General features: G+C 42.5%; 1 protein-coding gene across 5 annotated transcripts in view; it reads left to right on the forward strand.

Moving 5' to 3' along the window:
- Positions 1–870: 870 nt before the first annotated feature.
- The window catches only part of adam11 (ADAM metallopeptidase domain 11), a 38,273-nt gene continuing 22,032 nt past the window's right edge, over positions 871–17,111 (forward strand). For 4 of the 5 annotated variants that reach the window (XM_015963093.3, XM_015963092.3, XM_015963091.3 and 1 more), the window contains exons 1-6: positions 871–1,142; positions 1,288–1,442; positions 3,521–3,597; positions 4,031–4,094; positions 14,291–14,373; positions 14,852–14,909. In XM_015963093.3, coding sequence (XP_015818579.3) covers positions 1,085–1,142; positions 1,288–1,442; positions 3,521–3,597; positions 4,031–4,094; positions 14,291–14,373; positions 14,852–14,909 — 495 coding nt within the window. In that variant the 5' untranslated portion in view covers positions 871–1,084. The remainder of the gene's footprint in view (positions 1,143–1,287; positions 1,443–3,520; positions 3,598–4,030; positions 4,095–14,290; positions 14,374–14,851; positions 14,910–17,111) is intronic. The other variant, XM_054749213.2, reaches the window with a different exon arrangement.

The raw sequence follows: 17,111 nt of genomic DNA on the forward strand, positions 1-17,111 counted from the left end.
TGAGACAGGTACTGGGGACATCACAGCAGATGTGGGTGTTGATAGGGTTTCTGCAGACATTCTCACCCAGCTGAAGGTGTGACCAGTTTGCAGATTATTAAAGTGGAGACCATGGCTGTAGATCCTAATAAAGTTGGTGGTACATGCCAAGGACTGGGGGTGGGGGAATGCTAATATGTAAGTGGCAGCACTAACAACAGGAGGTAGCCCTTTGCCAACCATGTGGTTGGTGGTGGAGACTGGTGAGAGGGTTTGAATTCTGGTCCCTGACCTGCTGGTAGACTCTGCAGCCATAATGGCTGGGCCCAGTGGTTGGCCTGGCTGGTGGCTCCATCCAGGGCCTGGTGGTTGATGGTGAAACCTGGGCTGAATGACGGGCTTGCTGCTCAGTCTTAAGTCAGGTCTAAAATTTTACTTCATGAGCCTCAAGCGTTATTTGACCAAAATTGCAGTTTCAAAGCAGACTAACACAAAAATATTCAAAGTTGTAGACTTTTTATTTGACAGAGCAAAGCAGCAAACAACTGAACTTTATCAGGGAAAAGGGAGCGCTGTAATCCTTTTCATTCACCATGTGTAAAGTATTAAGTCACAAAGCTACAACAGCGGTACAGTGCTTTTAATCTGGAGGAGTTAAAAATAGGTATTTGAATGTTTTCAGAGCGTTGAATGGTCCAAACACACCCACGTTGAGGGGGAAACTATTTTCACAGTTTAAACTGAGGTTTATTAGGTGTTGTGCCAAATCTGGAGTACATCTGGAGTTTGGGACTCGTCTCAGAGGGGCGGGCTCGTGAAGCCCCACGTGCTCCTTGTTTTCAGCCTCGCTGGTCCTCGCGCGCCGCCCCTCTCCTTTGAAGCAGCTAGCCGCCAGACAGGAGAGGTGCTGGCTGCTGCCTTAGTCCAGAGCAGGGACTCATTCTGAGTGTTTTAACTCTCACACGGAGCACATGGGGCGAGAAATGACGGCGTCGCGTCTGACTGAGCCGAGTTGTCGTCGCTGACAGCGTCAGTCCGGTTCCGCTCACGGCTCCTGTCAGTTCATCTCACGGCGCGAGGAAATCACTGGGACTATGTGAGCATCATGCTCGCTGTGCGATGCCTGCTGTTCGCTGCAGTGTGTGCAAGGTGCGCCGAGACAGGTGAGAGGCTCCCGCGCTTTCTGCCTACACAAAAAAAAGATTTTTAATGACCAACACTGAGCGGCAACAACGACCCGCAGGAATGAATCCACACAAACATCACCTGTACTAGTTGCTCTGAGACATTTCCTCCCGTCCTCTGCAGGTCTGAGGGAATGGGTGAGGCTGGAAGGCGGATTGCCCACTGCGGAGGAGACCGTTCAGCCCAGGCGCCTCCTGCAACAGATCCACTCAGAGGAGGAGGTGCTGCACACCCACCTGGACACCCGGGCCAGGAACCTCCCTGCTGGCACGCAGCAGGTGAGTCAGGACTGTCTGCAACCACCTAAACAACCGGCATTTTGCTGGTTTGAAGAGGGTTACAGTTTTTAACATCAACAAATAATTTCCATGAAATTACACAATAAAACAATACTTTTTTTTTTTTTTGCAGAATGCTGCACAAGTAGGTAGCATTTATGTGTCAGTGCATGTCAACGACCAACTCTGATCGCTGAGGACATTTTTCTGCTGGACTTTGGTCACTGCATGGGATAAAAAAACTGCTCTCTTTTGCTTTGTCTACCCCATCACTCTTTTCTGCCCCATTAGATTAGATTTCACACCTCTACCTGTGGTCTCTTGTTACCTTGACTACTGTAAGCCTGCAGCTTGCTGACAGGTCAGTGACTCATGTTTGACCCCGGGCCACCTTCAGAGGTCAGCATCATGTCACACAGCCTCTCTGATGAAACTGGAGAAGTTGATTTAGATGCTGATTCATATATTTGGAAATCTTCACACAGTCTCTGGCTTGTGTTGTGGACAGGGCTCACCTAGGACAGAGATGAGACAGGTCAAAATTAGATCTCAACCCGGAAGCCTCTTTCCTCCAGTGACTCCTTCCTGGAGGAGGACATCTTTTATCATCAGAGAATTCTGACATTAAACACAAGCTTTTTCACTCCTCCGCTCTGTCATCACACACTCCTGTCACTTTTTTTCACAGCCTCATTCCTGGTTTGGTGAAAGTGTGAACAGCTTGACAAACTGATGAGTCATTAGTTTGAGTCTGTGTTCAGACTCAGTCTTCTTTCTTCACACTGAGTCACCGACTCAAAGTGGAGCTTTTCCTTTTATGTAAGAGGGAATAAAACATGTGTTTTCAGTGCCATCCATGTCCATCATCTTTGAGTTACTTGTTACTTGCATGAATAGAGTAACTCCTCGTTCAAATGGCCCAGCAGCAAGAAGTGGTCTGAGTCATTCCCTTCTGTCTTCTGGTCCTGTCATGTTTTAGATGTTTTCCTGTCCCAACAGATCTGATTGCCGTAACTACTTGTCATGAGTTTCTGCTGAGTTCTCTTAACAAACCTTTAATTTCAATCGAGTGACTTGGAACAGGGAAAGATTAAAAAGGTGCGGTCTGTGAATTCTGAGGATTAGGATTGGGAAACCAGAGGAAAACACTACCCCATGGACAAAATGTAATAAGTGGATTTATCCATCCATCCATTTTCAACCGCTTATCCGGAGTCAGGTCGCTGGGGCAGCAGCCTAAGCCGGGACGCCCAGACTTCCCTCTCCCCAGCTATTTGGGCCAGCTCTTCCAGGGGAATCCCAAGGCGTTCTCTGGCCAGCCGAGAGACATAGTCCCTCCAGCGTGTCCTGGGTCTTTCCTTGGGTCTCCTCCCAGTTGGACGTGCTCTGAAAACCTCACCAGGGAGGCATCCAGGAGGCATTCTGACCAGATGCCTGAGCCACATCAACTGGCTCCTCTTGATGTGGAGGAGCAGCGGGTCTACTCCAAGCCCCTCCCGCATGACTGAGCTTCTCACCCTATCTGTAAGGGAGAGCCCAGCCATCCTGCGGAGAAAACTCATTTCGGCCACTTATATCCGCGAAGTGGATTTATTTGTGAAGATAATGTATATTTGATGTTTTTCTCAGTGTTTTCAGTCAAAAACAAAAAGGATATTTGGTTTTTATAGTCTGACATTTCTTTTAATAATTTATTTCACTTAAGTTTAATATTAAGCTTAGCATTTTATTCTAATATTTTGACAAAATTCTAAGTTCATAGACTTATTTTCTCATCTTTGTTTTACTGGCAGTTTTCTATGTCTGATACATTTTATTTTTCATGACAATTGCTAAGAAATATAGAAAAGAAAGTGAAAATGTAACATCCACAAATTGCAACTTTAAAAATTAATGTGAGTTTAATCGGAATGTTTGTTTAAAAGCTATGAAGTCATTGTGTTTATATGTCTGTTTTAAAGTCTCAGTTTGTTTTTGTGCTGTTCTTGTTGTAACGTCCAAATGCAATTTAGTTTTTTTCCTTCTTCCTTACAATTTTTATACCTTATATCCACATCTCCTCCTCCTCCTCCTTCCAGCCCATCCATGTGGCTCAGAGCAGCTTCTTGGTTGAGGCCTTTGGCTCTTCTTTCATCCTTGACCTGGAACTTAACCAGTGAGTAAAAACTTGCCCATGGCAGATTCAGACATCCTGACTAATCAAGGAGAATTTTCATGGTTTTCTTCTGCTTCTTGCTCGCCCACCCCCTGTATATCCCTTGTTTTGCCATTATTTGGTCAAACTGCAGACAATACAACTTCACATTTTTCTCCCAAGAGCATGTTTCTTTTGCTTGTTACAACTTTTCTAACCACTTAAGATAATTACCTCTTTATGCAATGTGTTCTTCATTTTATGAGTCAGTTACTTGTTTGCTAGACTACTGTAAGTCATAGTCTTCCATGTTAGTCAACATTACATCATTAAGTACAACTCAATAATTAAAGCAACGTGCTTCAACAGTAACATTGTGGTAAAATGTGTCATTTTCTAACAAAATGAAAATAAATGGTTTTAGTTACTGTATTTGCTCACCGTTTCTTTTCAGCAATCTCCTGTCAACAGACTATGTGGAGCGACACTTTGAGGATGGGAAGCTTTCACAAAACATGGTAAAGAAATCTAAATATCTTGGGAATTTTCAAGTAAGATGGGCCTGGACATTGCTCATATCAGTAGTAAGCATTTATTTGGTTCAGTTCTCATTTGAATATGTGTAACAGTGCGCCATTGTTACAGGAACAATGTCAGACCGTCAGAACTGGAAAATACGTGTTCCACATGGTTCCATGTTAGAGCTGTAGTCTTTTAATTTTTGCTTATGAATGACCTGCCCCAAACTTGTGAAGCTGCTGTTGATTATAATCCGATCGGTCACAAAGGAGTGACACAAAAGAACATCTCTCGAACATTTTAATGGTACGATGCAAAATGGAGAAAGTTGAAACTTTGTTACTATTTCTTTTGAACTAGTAGAAAATCAAATTTTTGCAATCGTAGCAATTGATATTACCATCAGAAATACCTTTTTCCATATCTCCACTGGCACTTGTTATTAGTACTTTAGGGTTTTCAAGACAACCAGTCCCAATTAGTGGCCAATAAGTGCTACCAGAAAGAAAAATAATTATTTAGGTATGAATCAGTCACAACCCAAACCTTAAATTTAGACAGATATCATGAAACATACCACAGACAGCAGAGTAACGACTATCTAAAATTAGTGAAAATACGTTGCTAGATGGAAAGTGGACTCAAATCCCAGGGTTGGCAATGCAAAAAGCTTTCATCCAGGTTATGGAACTGTGAACCAGATCTTTACCCTTGCAGAATTACTGAGGGGTTATTGGATGTTGTTGTCTATCAGTGTTCCCCAACCCTGATCCTCAGGGCCCACTGTCAGCACACCTGACACACTTTTCTTTTTTAAGTTCTTTACAAATGATTTTTCCCCCTTGTTTTGCAAAGTTGTGTTGCAGTTAATTTTTAAGAAGGAACACAAGCATACATTTTCTGTTATCGACTTTAACTACTCAGATGCTTTTGCTCCATCCTGTCCTCAAACTTTACTTTAGCTCATTTTATTTGATTACCCCTCCTTTCAGATCAGCAGTGCAGGGTGAGTGCACTTCAGCTTTTCAAATTAGGTTACAGTCAAGTTCAATCATTTTTGTTTCTGCAGGACACAACTGTCTAGTTGCTTTTATATCATTGGGTCGATCTTTTACTTCAACTACTGTGTCCTGCTTATGTTTCACTGGTGCTATTTCACCTGTGGTACACACTATTTCATGCAACAGGGTTTAAGTGCATGAGTGGGTCATCATTATTTCCAGGGCGTACCGTACATCTCTGGAAAGCTCACTAAGTCCTTCAGTTAGTGTGTGTCTGCTGTGTCAGGCAATTTGATTTCCTCCATTTAGCCTTGTAATCCTACCTTTTATTTATTTATTATCTGTGCTAAGTGCTGCGAGCTGTCTCACTGTTCAGGATGAAAGTCTGTTTTTTTCCTCAACAGAAAACCAGTTACAGTCTTGCATTTATGAGATGAAACTTAAGAGATATGTGCTTTCTGCATCAGAGGAAAATAGGTGCGTTTTAAATATATTATTTGTTTTTCTGAAGTTCCCAGTTGTAGTTTATTTATAAAACATAGGTCATAAGAGCCCAACTACCTTAGACATGGTTATAAGAGGACATAAATCAAATAGCTTAATAAAAAAAACAATATAAAACAACTGAAAACCATGGCATAAACCCCAGTCAAAGCACAGTGACTTCAAAAGTTAAATTAGTCAAAAGCCAGATTAAACAAATTGGTCTTAAGACAAACTTTGAAGGTGCACAGCGACTGACTAACAGAGTGGAAGATCATTTCAAAATTAGGGCCATAAAGTTGTCTAAATGAACTGGATTTTGATATCATTGGGTTATAATGTAATAAATGATGCTACACCTGGTTTGAGCCTTGATTAACTTAAGGGGGGCCATCGTCTTGAACACTGCTGCTAACCACTTAAACATTCTCCCTCTCCTGATAATAACATTTTACTTTCTTTGACGTTGGATGTGCTACTACTAGTTTACCCGTTTAGTTATAGATTCACTAGGATAAATACAATAAAGTTTGTCTCTCACCAAATAGAATATTTACTAAGAAATCACAATGTAACCATGGAAACACTACTTGGTACGTGTGTGTGTGTGTGTGTGTGTGTGTGTGTGTGCGTGTGTGCGTGTGTGCGTGCGTGCGTGCGTGCGTGCGTGCCTGCCTGCCTGCCTGCCTGCGCCTGCTCTGTCTTCTCGATCCCCAGTGAGTCGTGGAGGATGGCTGCTTATACTGAGCCGGGTCCTCTGGAGGTTTCTTCCTGTTAAAAGGGAGTTTTCCTCTCCACTGTCGCTAAATGCTTGCTTAGTATGAGGATTGCTGGAAAGACTCTGACACTAGTCAGTGACTCGATGCAGTTTGCTGCGTTCCTTATATAGGAAACTTTTTTCTGATTGGCTTAATGAACTGACCTGTATTGGAATGTTTATTATGTGACGTGCCTTGAGATGACTCTTGTGGTGAGTTGGCGCTGTATAAATAAACTTGAATTGAATTGAATTTAGAAGCTTAAGAGCAGATAACATCCTTAGAATGAGTCAAAAAACTAATGCTCATGATTCAGTTAGAGAAAATCTCAGTTTAAGCTCTAAATGATAAGGAAAAGCAAGACCAAACACCACATTAGATTTTTCTTCTTTTTACTACAATGTCTTGTTGAAGGCAGGGTTTGAAAAAGATTCATCCCTTCGTTCGTTTGACCATTTGTTCATTCATTTTCCTGCACTTGTTCAGGGGACTTCCCTCTCCCCAGACTCTTGGGCCAGCTTCTCTGGGGGAATCCCAGGGCGTTCTCAGGCTAGCTGAGAAACATAGTCCCTCGAGCGTGTCCTGGATCTTCCTCATAGGTCTTCTCCCGGTTGGACGTGCCCAAGAAACCCTAAACAAAGAGAAAAGAGCAAGAAAATAGATCCTAACCAAATGCCCAAGCCACCTCAACCAGCTTTTCTAATGTGGGGGAGCAGCGGATCTACTCCGAGACCCTCCTGGATGACAGAGCTTCTCACCCTAACTCTAAGGAAGAGCCCAGACACCCTGCAGAGAAAACTCATTTTGGTTGCGTGCATCCACGATCTTGCTCATTTGGTCACCACCCAAACCTCGTGATCATAGATGAGCGTTGGAACGTAGATTGGTAAATTGAGAGCTTTGCATTTGTCTTGTCTCTCTCTTTGCCACAACAAAATGGTACAACATCCGTCATCACTGTTGACTCAGCACATTTCCGCCTTTCGATCCACTGATCCATCTTTCCCTCATTTGTGAACAAGACCCTGAGATACTTAAACACCTCCCCCAGGGGCAGGACCCTCTTCCCTGACCTGGAGAAGGTGTTCTACCCTTTTCTGGTTCAAGACCATGCTATTATGAGGCAGTTCTTGCATGCTGCATCATTTTCATCGAGCTTTGTTTTGTGAGCCCAAACATTAGGACTTGATGACCGTCGTCGTCGACGTCGTCTTCCTCCGCTTATCTGGGTCCGGGTCGCGGGAGCAGCATCCCAACTAGGGAGCTCCAGACCGTCCTCTCCCCAGCCACCTCCACCAGCTCTTCCGGCAGGACCCCAAGGCGTTCCCGGACCAGATTGGAGATGTATCCTCTCCAACGTGTCCTGGGTCGACCCGGGGGCCTCCTGCCAGCAGGACATGCCCAAAACACCTCCCCGGGGAGGCGTCCAGGAGGCATCCTGACCAGATGCCCAAACCACTTCAACTGGCTCCTTTCGATCTGGAGGAGCAGCGGTTCTACTCCGAGTCCCTCCCGAATGTCCGAGCTCCTCACCCTATCTGTAAGGCTGAGCCCGGCCACCCTACGGAGGAAACTCATTTCGGCCGCTTGTATCCACGATCTCGTTCTTTCAGTCATTACCCAAAGCTTATGACCATAGGTGAGGATTGGGACGTAGATCGACCGGTAAATCGAGAGCCTGGCTTTCTGGCTCAGCTCCCTCTTCACCACGACAGATCGGTTCAGCGTCCACATCACTGCAGATGCCGAACCAATCCGTCTGTCGATCTCCCGGACTTGATGATGAATTTTTTAAACTATTTTCTTTCCCCACTGTGCAACTCCACCATATTGTCCCCGTTGTTCTTTTTCGCCAGGTGGTTTTAGCTCATTCTCACGTAGGGCTGGGCGATATGGCAAAGATAGAATATCACGATATTTCCAATATTTTATCACGATTTCGATTTTATCACGATTTTTCATCCATGAATAGCATAACTTCAGCTTAAAGAAGAGAAACATTGAATAAATAAACATTTATTCATATTAGGGATAACCAGCACAGTGCTAACACACTTATATTTTAAACTCACACCAGAGATGATAAAAGCCCTGAGAGAAACAGTTACAAAAATCAGTTTTTCTCGTTTTTCATGTAACTTAACATAAATTAAAATCGTAAACATATTTAAAGTGCAAACATGTCAATTGCAAATGTATTGTGCAAACATTAACTTGTTCAAAATACTATGTAGCTCCCAGTTGCTCATGTAGTGGATAGTTAAGCTCAAATACGGCTCTGATGTGCGGCTGGACCAGAGATCGCTTGTGGTAGCAAATAACTGCGCATTCTGAATATTTTCTGCAACGCTCACTTTGCATTCAGCGTACATGCGTGGAATGGCGGTGTTTGAAAAATACTTGCGGCTGGAAAACTCGTAGCGCGGATCCAATGTTTTTATCATTTTCTTAAATCCCACTCCTGTTCGCACGGGACACAAATCTTTAACCAAGTGGTACGTCACTGCATCTGTCACGCTGTTCCATCGTCTGCTGTCTCTGTCGTAAGGAGTGAGTTTTGTGAGTGTTTCTGTTAGCGTTTGCTGCCTGGAAGAAGCACTAGCTGCTGCCGCTGTAGCCGCAGGCTTTTTAGCTTTAGCTGCCAGCTGGCTCTCATTGTATTGTTTGGGATGCCTTCTTTTCAAGTGATTAAACAAGTTTGTGGTGTTGCCATCACTTGCCTTGACGCTCTCCTTGCAAATGACGTTTCGCTGCTCTCTGTCATCTGTTTGTCAACAACACAACTGTTGCTGTGAAGCTCGCACACAAGAATTTCACTCACATGTACTGTACCAGTGTACCTGCACATGTGACGTGACAATAAAATTGATTTGATTTGATTTGATTTCTGGTGAAAAACCAAACCAGTTCCATATAATGGACGAGGCGTTCCTCTTCGGAACGAAAACCTCGTTGTCGCTCTCAGCCGCAGCCGATGCCATGTTTGTTCACACACAGGTGAAAACAAGCGGGGCACTAATATATTACTATGACTCACTCTGATTGGTTAAGGGTCAAACAAAGGCGTGTCATTTGCCGGAGGTAAGTTCCCTTTTCATTCAGAGGCAGAATTTCAACAGCAGAGCTGTGAATCGTGATAAAAAGGTCTCTCAAAAATGACAGACCGTCAGATGTGTAGATCGTAAAACGGTCTAAAATCGTCATATCGCCCAGCCCTATTCTCACGTATGGTATGTCAGCAGATACTGCGGTAGTGGTTAAAAAAAACAATTTAGGGGAAAGCATACCTGTACTGGCTCATGAGGTGAAGTATCTCAATATTTTGCCAAATCTGTATTTTGTTCCACCCCTACTCCTCAAGGACCATGATCAAACATTATCCAAGTTCCCAAAGCACATGTAGACTGGTTGGACGAACTTGCGTTTATTTACTAAGTTATTTCCATAAACGAGGGGTTAAAAGCAGTTAATAAACATAACTAGAAAGTAAGAAAAAAGAAGAAAATATTTGGATGTACACAGGGGGGCTGCCAGAGATTTTGGGTCCCTTGAAAAAATACCAAGTTGGGCCCCCTGGGGGCTCATCCATAGCTAGTGCTGGGGTTCCACCCTCCCAGATTCGAAGGGAGAAAAAAAAACTTTATATTAGTGTTTCAGTTTTGCTTAATTATGTAGGTCTACATGCATTCTTACTTATTTACATATCATTTTCACCAGCTGTCTCTCATTAAACAGTGAATTTCCTTCAACAGAATTAGCAATATCACTGCTGGAAAAAGCAGGAAATGCACATGCTGAAATGTGTTAATCTCCTTTTCCCTATCACTCCCTTAAAATGTGTTTATTTATTCTTAGATTTTATTTGATGATAAAATTCAAATTTGGATATCTAACTACATTTCCATGTTGTGTCAAAGCTTTACGTAACTTCATTTTCAGCTGTCTTTCCTCTAGAAATCAAGTATTTCTGTATGACTGACAAAAATTAAGGATTCCCTGCTCACAAGGTGACTTCTTTATTAAGTCTCCATGGCTTCATCATAGACACAAAATGAATAAGCACACAGTTCAAACCGGAGTCAGTTAGGGTTACATAAAATTTTAAAGTTGGACAACTTTGCATAAATACGTATATAAGTCTCTAGAAACCCATTTTTCTCAACAACAAAAAAACAGCTAAAAATATATTCAGCCTTGATTGTACACAGCAAGATTTATTATTTACAGTGATATAATTAATAATACTCGATAACGATCAATACTAGATTTTATATTTTATTGTGTTCAATGTTATATTAAGTTTATTTATTACAATTATTATAGCTTTTGTTTCATTTTTGCTCTCTGATGAATTATTTGGAAATTACTGATTTTTGGTTTGTGTTCTAAAAGCTACATAAACAAATTACATCTTGTAAAACCTCCCATAATTCAGTCAGATTCAAAACATTTCATTTCAAGGTATTTAGTAGATGAAGAGGGTTTTTTTTCTTGTATGGTGCCTTCAAAAAGGTGCTTCACAGTAATAATCTTATAGTAATTTATGTTACATTAACAGACTAAATAACAATACTTCAACCTGCCCAGCATCCAAAACAATCTATACATTTTTACTGATTGTGTTTCCATGTTTTTCCACATAATGATAATTATAAATATCAATGTGTTTATCACCAAAAATAGCTTTTTTATATTGCTTTGTAATAGTACTGATAGAGAAGAGAGCCTTAAGTGATTCCCACAGACCCCCTTAAAGAGGCTGCTAGCTAGCATGCTACATTGCTCACCTTCTTGAGGTTCATTGGGTTGTGAGGGGACACCTGCTGACATATCATCAGCTGCTGATTCTGGTAGGGACAAGGACGACAACCCGTTTACCATAATTAGATGAAACATAGTTCCTCTCACTGTGGATATCAGAGCTAGCTAACAGGTTGAATTTAACCACTCACTAACTAAACCCATCTTTCTTTGAGAAAAACTGTGTGACATACTGACACCCTCTCTATTCTTCCTGTCCTCTTTCTCCTTTCTTTCTTTCTTTCCTTTTCTGTGACCCAGACTTTGTTTTTGCAGACATATTTTTACTGCAGCCTTGACGCACTCTGCTGTCTGAGTGACTGCTGCGAGAGCTAGCCTCGCTTGCTACGCGCCCCCCGGCCAGGTGGACTGTACCATTTTATGCCGTGGTGGGTGGGGTGGGGTGGGGTGGGGGGTGGTGGTGGTGGTGGTGGTGGGGGGGGGGGGTTAATTCAAATTAATTAGTCAAAATCAAGTAGGGACCTCTGAATAAATATACATTTCATAAAGACTAAAAGATTGCTTGTTTAATGTCTTAAATGAGAAAAAAATACTGCAAAGTAAAGTACTTGTGATTTTTAAACTTCATTTTTTTTATTCAACTTTGAAACATTTTTGGGCCCTAAACAGCTGTGGGCCCTTAGAATCTTCCTAATCTTTCACCGCTTTACGGCGCCCCTGGATGTACATCTAAGACTAATAAACTATTGGAGTTGATCTAATTCAGGATGGCCTACACAGCTAATAATGTTAAACACAAAAATGGCTACAACTCGGTCAGTTTTACAGAACTTGAGCTCAGTTTTGAGGAGTTAGTTGCTGAGTGGCGTTCACATCACAGTGCCAAGAGATCATTAAAGATCTTGTGGTGTTGTGTGAGTTATGCAATAATGTTGTTTCAAGATTTGACCAGGAAGACCTTTCACGTTAAAATGTCTGCTGTAAAAACCAACCAATTCATAATTAAATACTTTATTTTGAGCTATTTATGGATCCAAAGATTGCTTTAGCATCAAAACAGCCGGTGTCACATTATCAGTTGATTGTGAAGTTGTTCATTTGTTTTTATATTTGCCTCGACACTCAAGAGAGTTCCTTAAATATTTTATTTTACTGGTCTGTAATATTATCTATTATCTCTTCCTTCTACATACAGAAAGCAGCCAGAACTGTGTGGATTTACTCACTTGAGATCAATTGTTTGAGAGGAGGATACACATCTAAAGCTCTCACTACATATGTTCCACCTGTGAGCTTTACATTTTAATCTCTGAGCGGTGTGCAACTAACAGTGTTTTCTCAGTTACTTCCTGTGATGCCGCCACTAATATAGAAACAGTGGATGAAGAATTTAATCTTCATTAAAGATGCTTCTGTTATTTTTGGTGCATCAGCTGAGATGGACAGGCTCAGGTGGCAGACATGACTTATTGAGGTTCATTACAAGCAACTGAAATTGACCCTTACACACACACACACACACACACACACACACACACACACACACACACACACACACACACACACACACACATACACTTAAGCTACTGCATTCCAAATCTCTAAGCAGCTATAAACAAAAGCTTGTTACTGAGGTTTCCTTCACTGTGAATGAGCAGACGAGCCTTTTTAAAGCCTGTGTGAGTTTGTTGTTTGACAGCGGAGTCCCCGCTCGGATGGTCGTAATGTGATCGTTCCTGTGTGTGAGCAGAGAGACGGCATCGAAACACTAGAATCAAAACACGATCGTCCAGCTGGAGTCCTGCGAGGGATTTATGAATAATCAGGTGAAGGAATCCGGAGGCGATATAACACCTCTCAGCAGCGCCGTCGAGCTGAAAGCGTCAGCCGAGACTGTCACTCACACCGTCACGGTTTACTAGAACCCATGTTAAAGAGCCCCTGAACCATTCAGAGCTGTTCAATTTGTTCTACTTGTCTTCTTCATCAATCAAGATAAGCTATCGGCAGGTGACGCGGTGGCATTTAGACAAACCGATTGAGGTTCTGTGGCTCAAGCTGAAGAGAAAGCTGTAGGGAAAGCTGGCGGCTCTTTAGAAATCAGAGCTTCTGACCACTCACATGCTAATTTCTTTCTTCCCCCTTTTGGCAAATATGTGTTGGATTTAAAATCTTAAAATGTAGACAATCAGTCTTCTTCTTTCCCTTCTGTGCTGAACAGATCTTGTGTGTGTGTGTGTGTGTGTGTGTGTGTGTGTGTGTGTGTGTGTTCGTGCGTGTGCGTGTGCGTGTGTGTGTGTGTGTGTGTGTACCAAACCACCACAGAACAAAAGTCAGGGATGGGTGCAGTAGCCTGACAACAAGAATCATCAGTCTCAGCTGAAACAGGAAGCAGGACCTTTATGTTCTAGTCTCTGCTCTGAACAACGTGAACTTCTCGTTGGGATGCATGCAGGAGCTTGAACATCTGCCCGTTTCTTTTGTGTCAGCAGGATGGGAACGTTTTGAGGTCTGTTGATCTATGGCACTGAGACAGGCAGCAATAGGTGGATGTATGGAAAGCTAAAAAGTCATAAATAATTCAAGTGTGAAGAGCCAAATTGGCCCAAATGAATGCACTTTGAAAATGACTAATAATGGACCAGGAGTTTTATCAAGGAGTATCAAGAAATACTTTCAAAAGAGGTTTGATTTTAGTCAAGTCAGCAAACCGAACCTTTAATAAACATCTTGATAAATTATGCTTAAGAGTTGTGTCTGTATGCAAACTTGGAGCTGCTCTGCCTCTCAAAGCCCTCAGAGGAAACAAAACAGGGCTGATACTGTTGGTGCTTATAAGCACAGAGATCTTTAATAGCTATGGGATAATCTGCTTGGTAATAAAGGTGCTCGTGATTGACTAACACAAGCGACAACTCTTGACCCGATTAATCAGCCGGCTGATGGATTTCCCTGCCTCTGCTTACAGTAGACTGTGTCCATTTACTAATATATGCAGTAGTAACCGATCTTCAGCAGCAGGTCTACTGTAGGCCTCAGGCGGATGGAAAATGCGTGTCCTGTGGGGGACAGGTGATCAGTGGCAACAAGAGGTTCTCAGAAGGAGCTGGTTTCATTTTCTGAAATTTGACATGTTACTGGACGATGGGGGAGGAGTTGAGTGTCTCACTTTCATCTGTTATTTGGCTTCAGGGAGGGGAGCACTGCTACTACCATGGGCGGGTGCGGGGACGGCCCGGTTCCTGGGCGGCTTTGTCTACCTGCCATGGCCTGCAGTGAGTCAGACATTAAAAGGTGCATTATGTAGAAATAAAGTAAAAATGACATCCTGTGGTAAAATTTGGTTACTGCAACCCCTTTAAACAATTCTGGAGGTTTTTGCTGGCCGTCGTCAAATTACAGTTGTCGGTGCTGCAGCGTTAGCTCGTAGGAGACATGGCAACCCCACACTCACTGATGGTAAACAGTTACGTCCCTCCTTCCTTTGTTTTAAAAGGAGAAAAACGGACAATGCCCGCAGCCAGCTGGATATGAAATATGTTTCAGTGTAATATTCCTTCCAAAATGACTGAAATCTCTTTTGGGATTTTCTCACGGTAAACTTCTCACTATATTCTTACATACTGCACCTTTAAGGCATGTAGATGTTTCCCCATTTATTGAATTTGGAATCCAGCTAAATCTCATAAAGACACTTTAGAACAGTATTTGTGTGACTTTCAGACATCCTGTAACTTGCTTTTGTTTCTTTAGGGGGATGTTTTCAGATGGAAACTTTTCTTATGGGATTGAGCCTGTCGGCAGCAGAGAGGTACGTTACTACTTTTGGCATTTCTGCAAAGCATTAATAAATATTTTTGGATTTCCCACAAAGCAGTTGCCTCTGCTGTTTCTCCCTCTGCCTCCAGTCTGGAGGACTTCCTGTCTGTGCTGACAGTGTTACTCTATCTTTGAGCTGCTGAATGGAAAATATTGAGTTGATGCAGTCCACCTCCACTGAAACGCCACCTCCGAGTCACATCTGAAGACACATGTTTGATGAAAAAACAGGAAATAACTGGCAAACACCAAAGCTGGTCCAGGACAGTTATAAAATACATTTTCCATCAAAAAGAGAGTTGGAGAGTGGGTGAAAGTGTTGAGAATGGAAGAGCTGGGTTTTTTTTCCCATTAAGGCCCACAGTAATCGAAGCACAGCTCAATTACATAGAGAGATGGATCAATAGCCTCTCAGCTTGTCATAAAACTCCTTCACTCTTAGTGGAGCTCACTGCTCACTCCATCTCTGGTCAGTCATTTTCATAAAGTATTTATCCTGAACTGAAGTCTACCACCATGTCCAGTCCTACTGTGGCCTTTATGACAGCGTTGTGACTGATCAATTATGCATTAGGGCACTTTGCTTCTAGTGATTTGTTTGTTTTCTTGGGGACGAGGTTTTCTTTACTTGCTTAAACCTTCAAAGTTGCTTGTGAATCTGCAAACAAGCTAGGTTTTGAACGCAAACACGGTCATGGAGCACTCACCCCTCTCCTCGGGTATCTTCCCTGAGATGCTTCTGCCAGAACCAGAAACCCATTTTGCGAAAGGAAACGAGAGAATGCTAAACACTAGTTGCCATTTTCTACATCCAAACATCTCTGGTTGTCCGCGACTTTAGATGCTGTTTTTCTTATTGGGAGTGTTTAAGTTTCTCCTTCTGTGATATTATTAAGTGAAGAACCTCTCACATCAGTGGTGTTCTGTTGCTAAATACACAAGTGTGTAATGAGTGGAGTACCCAGGGACAGACTCACAAATGAGTGAACCACTTTATTACTTTTTTCTTATTTTTTTTATCTCCACAATGTACTTATATCTATTCTATATTAGAACGTTGTTAAAAGGCATGAAAAAACGTTTAAGTTCATTTGTTTTCCTAATTTTCCATTGTAGCTTTAAAGGAGCACGATCATATTATTTGAAATCTTGGAGAGCAAAGCTAGACACAATATGTGATAAAATTTTACCGTTGGCACTATTTATCTTAAATTCCATTTATTTTTGTTAGCCTGAACAGTGTTTCCCTTAGAAATTTTTACAGCTGTTGCATGCAAGGACACAATGACAGCGACAAACTGATCGGGGCTTGAACCTGCAACCTTCCGATTACGGGCCGAGCACTTAACTCCTGTGCCCCCGTCACCCCAGTGTCTGACGCGAGTGTGTTGATGTATTGGCCTTGGTAGTCCAGTGGTTAAAGTGAATCATCTTATTTAGAGTGTTTAAAAACATAATACTGGCAAGTGTAGCAAAAAGAAAAAAAAAAAAGAGAAAATTTACTGCTAAGGCCAGGAGTCGAACTTTAAAACAGCATGCCAGTCTAGCACTCTTAACTACTGGACTGCCAAGTCTGCTATGGCCCTTACACACTAGCATCGGCTCCACTCCGCCTGGACCGGGATGGGAGTGTTCTCATTCAGGTAGCCTTGGATTTTACCGCGCGCAACTGGACGTCTTTTCAGCCCTCCTCTCGAGGCAGTCTGCCTGGAGCCGAACTGGTCCAACACGCCCACTGCTGACTGATTGGCTGGCTCTAAATCAAATGTACCATTGGGGGCCTCTGATTGGCAGAAAGAATCAACCCGTGGGGGCTTCTGGCATGCGTGGTTTATTATCATTCTGGATGCTGTGGAGTTAACGAGCCTCACACACACACACACACACACACACACACACACACATACACACACACACACACACACACACACACACACACACACACACTGCTGTTAGACACAGTAAAGCAGGATGCAAGTGTGATGCTAGTGTGTAAGTGACATTACAAAGCAACAGTTGCCTAACACACACATCCTGTGTTGGCCATTGCCTGTGTCTTTGTGGACAGGACGCATGGTTTTTACTGCATGGTTGTTTCCAATTCAGAAGTAATTTGTCAAAATTTCCACTCTGGTGGAGGTTTAAAGCAGTCATTTGTGACATGAAGGTCACATTCTCAACTTCCTACAGTGAC

The sequence above is a fragment of the Nothobranchius furzeri genome, chromosome 16 (genome assembly GCF_043380555.1).
Source record: "Nothobranchius furzeri strain GRZ-AD chromosome 16, NfurGRZ-RIMD1, whole genome shotgun sequence".
In the NCBI taxonomy this organism is placed as follows: Eukaryota; Metazoa; Chordata; class Actinopteri; order Cyprinodontiformes; family Nothobranchiidae; genus Nothobranchius; species Nothobranchius furzeri.